The sequence below is a fragment of the Orycteropus afer genome, unplaced genomic scaffold (genome assembly GCF_000298275.1).
Source record: "Orycteropus afer afer isolate SDZICR_OR568_19922 unplaced genomic scaffold, OryAfe1.0 scaffold01092, whole genome shotgun sequence".
NCBI lineage: Eukaryota > Metazoa > Chordata > Mammalia > Tubulidentata > Orycteropodidae > Orycteropus > Orycteropus afer.
In genome coordinates, this window is record NW_006922679.1 from 261,177 (window position 1) to 263,770 (window position 2,594).

Sequence of the window (2,594 nt, forward strand, 5' to 3'; positions counted from 1 at the left end):
ATGGCAGTGGGTGTGGTTTGGGCTTTGCTTCTGTGAAGATTGACAGCCTTGGAGACCCTGTGGGGCAGTTCCACTCTGTCCTCTAGGGGCGCTGTGGGTCGAAATCCTCTCAATGGCAGTGCATTTGGTTTTTGGAAGGTGCATACTTCCTGATTCTGCAGCATGTAAAAACTGGTTCACAAAGACTATTTCAGTTCCTTGGAAACGTGGCCCTGCAGGGGCCCAACTGCCAGAAGCAGAAGTGATGGGTGTGCAGACGCGACTTGGGCTGAGGTGGGCTCTGTGGTTGGGCCATCAGTTCCTGCAGGTGCCTTATCTGCAATGCCGCCATCAGGTCCATCCCAAACACAGACAGGAGTGGAGCTCGTGGGGGCGTGGAAGGCAGCGTGGACGCCTTCCCCAGCCCCAGTCTTTGAGACCTCGCCCACTCTCCTCTCTTGCTCGCTCACTCAGTCTCTCTTCCTTCTCTCTCTCCTGTCTACCTCTGTCCCTTACCTCTTTCTATCTTGTCTCTGTCTCTCTCTGTCTCTTGTTTTTTCTGTCTCTGTGTCTCGTTCTCTCTGTCCCTGTCTCTCTCTCTGTCTCTGTCTCTTTATCTCTGTATCTCTCTGTCTCTGTCTCTTATTCTCTCTGTATCTCATTCTCTCTGTCTCTTTCTCTCTCTGTCTCTTTCTCTCTCTGTCTCTGTCTCTCTCATTCTCTCACTCTCTGTCTCTGTCTTTCTGTCTCTGTCTCTCATTCTCTCTGTCTCTGTCTCTCTGTCTCTGTCTCTTTCTCTCTGTCTCTGTCTCTCTCTTTTTCTCTATGTCTCTCTGTCTCTCATTCTCTCACTCTCTGTCTCTCTCTGTCTCTCTTTCTCTCTGTCTCTGTCTCTCTGTCTCTCTGTGTCTCTCTTTCTCTGTCTCTCTCTCTCTGTCTCTCATTCTCTCGCACTCTCTCTCTCTGTCTCTGTGTCTCTCTGTCTCTCATTCTCTCGCTCTCTGTCTCTCTCTCTCTGTGTCTCTCATTCTCTCGCTCTCTGTATCTCTCTCTGCTTCAACACTTTGACAATGAGTCTGAGAGCAGACAAGCAACCGTGACTCTGTCACGCACTTAAGCCTCCTCCTGAAACAGATCAAATCCCCTTCTCCAGGTCGCCCAGGCTTCGAGACAATAGTGCCCCCTGTTTATCCTCTAGGCATCTTCTGTCCCAGTTGCGTTGCACTTTTCTTGGCCCTGGAAGTACTGTGAGGAGCTCCTTTTAAGTTAATGATGCCGTGTCTTTTGCAATCACACGTCTCCTGTACAGCTGGCTCTCAGAGATTTTTTTGTTTGTTTGTTTGTTTTGTGATTTGGGTAAAAGTTTACAGAGCAAATTCATTTTCCATAGAGCAGCTCACACACACTTTGTCTCATGGCAGACTTCAGTTTCCCACAATGCAACAGCTCCTCTCCCACTTCCTCCCCATAGTTACCTCTTCCCTGTGTCCTTCCCTCCATGAACTCCTGCCCCCTGAGCTGTCTCCCTGGGCATACACAGCACTTCTGTTCTCCCATGATTCATCTCTCCAAGGAGTGTATCTACCTGAGGTAAATGTTCAACTAATATGCCTGTCCTTTGTTTGGCTGGAAGCCACAGGAGTGGGTTCAATTCCAGACCTGAAGGGCAGCTAGTGGCCATAGTCTCAGGGGTTCCACCAGGCTCCCTCGGGCCAGCAAACCTGGTCCTCTCTTTTTTTTTTTTTTTTTTTTTACGATTTTGACTTTTCTTCCACACTGTTCTCCCTCTCTATCCAGGATCTGCTACATAGATCCCTTTCTGAGTGGTTGACAGTGGTAGCCAGGCACCATCTAGTTCTTCTGGTCTCATAGTCATGTAGGCTGAGGGTTGCATGGTGTACCATTGCTTGGACTAACTGTTCCCATCAGTTCCTCCATGGTCTTTCTTAAAGGCGACTCCGGTGGAGCAGTTTCCAGCTCGCACACCAGCCGCAGCCGTCCACTACATCGCCTCTCATCAGTAACCAGACGGCTGGCCAGCTCAACCTGCTCCAACGCTTCTCACTGCTCCGCCTGACAGCTGTCATGGAAAGATACTCCCTGTCGAACAAGCATGGCTGGACATGGTGAGTGCACGCTCGCTTGGGGACAGTCACCCGTTCAAGGACTCACTGCGATCTTGCCAAACTTCGGCATTTCTGTTCTGAATTCAGAACAACCTCCTCTGCTTCACTGGCAGTCCCTGGACGTCCCTGGGTGGAAGCAAGGGTTTGCTCCCAATGCAAACTCGCCCAGTGGTTCCATAGAAGAAAGGCCTGATGGTTTGCTTCCTTCAAAATTGTTGTTGTTGGGTGCCGTGGAGTCGATTCTGACTTGTGGTGACCCCACGTGACAGAGTGGAACTACTCTAGAGGTCTCCAAGGCTGTCAATCTTCTCAGAAGCAAAGCCCAAACCACACCCAGTGCCCTGGAGTCCATTCTGACCCACAGCGCCCCTAGAGGACAGAGTGGAACTGCACCACAGGGTCTCCAAGGCTGTCAATCTTCTCAGAAGCAAAGCCCAAACCACACCCAGTGCCCTGGAGTCCATTCTGACCCACAGCACCCCTAGAGGA

General features: G+C 50.7%; 1 protein-coding gene across 1 annotated transcript in view; it reads left to right on the forward strand.

The window, feature by feature from the left end:
- The window catches only part of STARD13 (StAR related lipid transfer domain containing 13), a 194,731-nt gene that overhangs the window by 162,870 nt on the left and 29,267 nt on the right, over positions 1 to 2,594 (forward strand). The window contains exon 6 of the mRNA XM_042783416.1: positions 1,932 to 2,105. Coding sequence (XP_042639350.1) covers positions 1,932 to 2,105 — 174 coding nt within the window. The remainder of the gene's footprint in view (positions 1 to 1,931; positions 2,106 to 2,594) is intronic.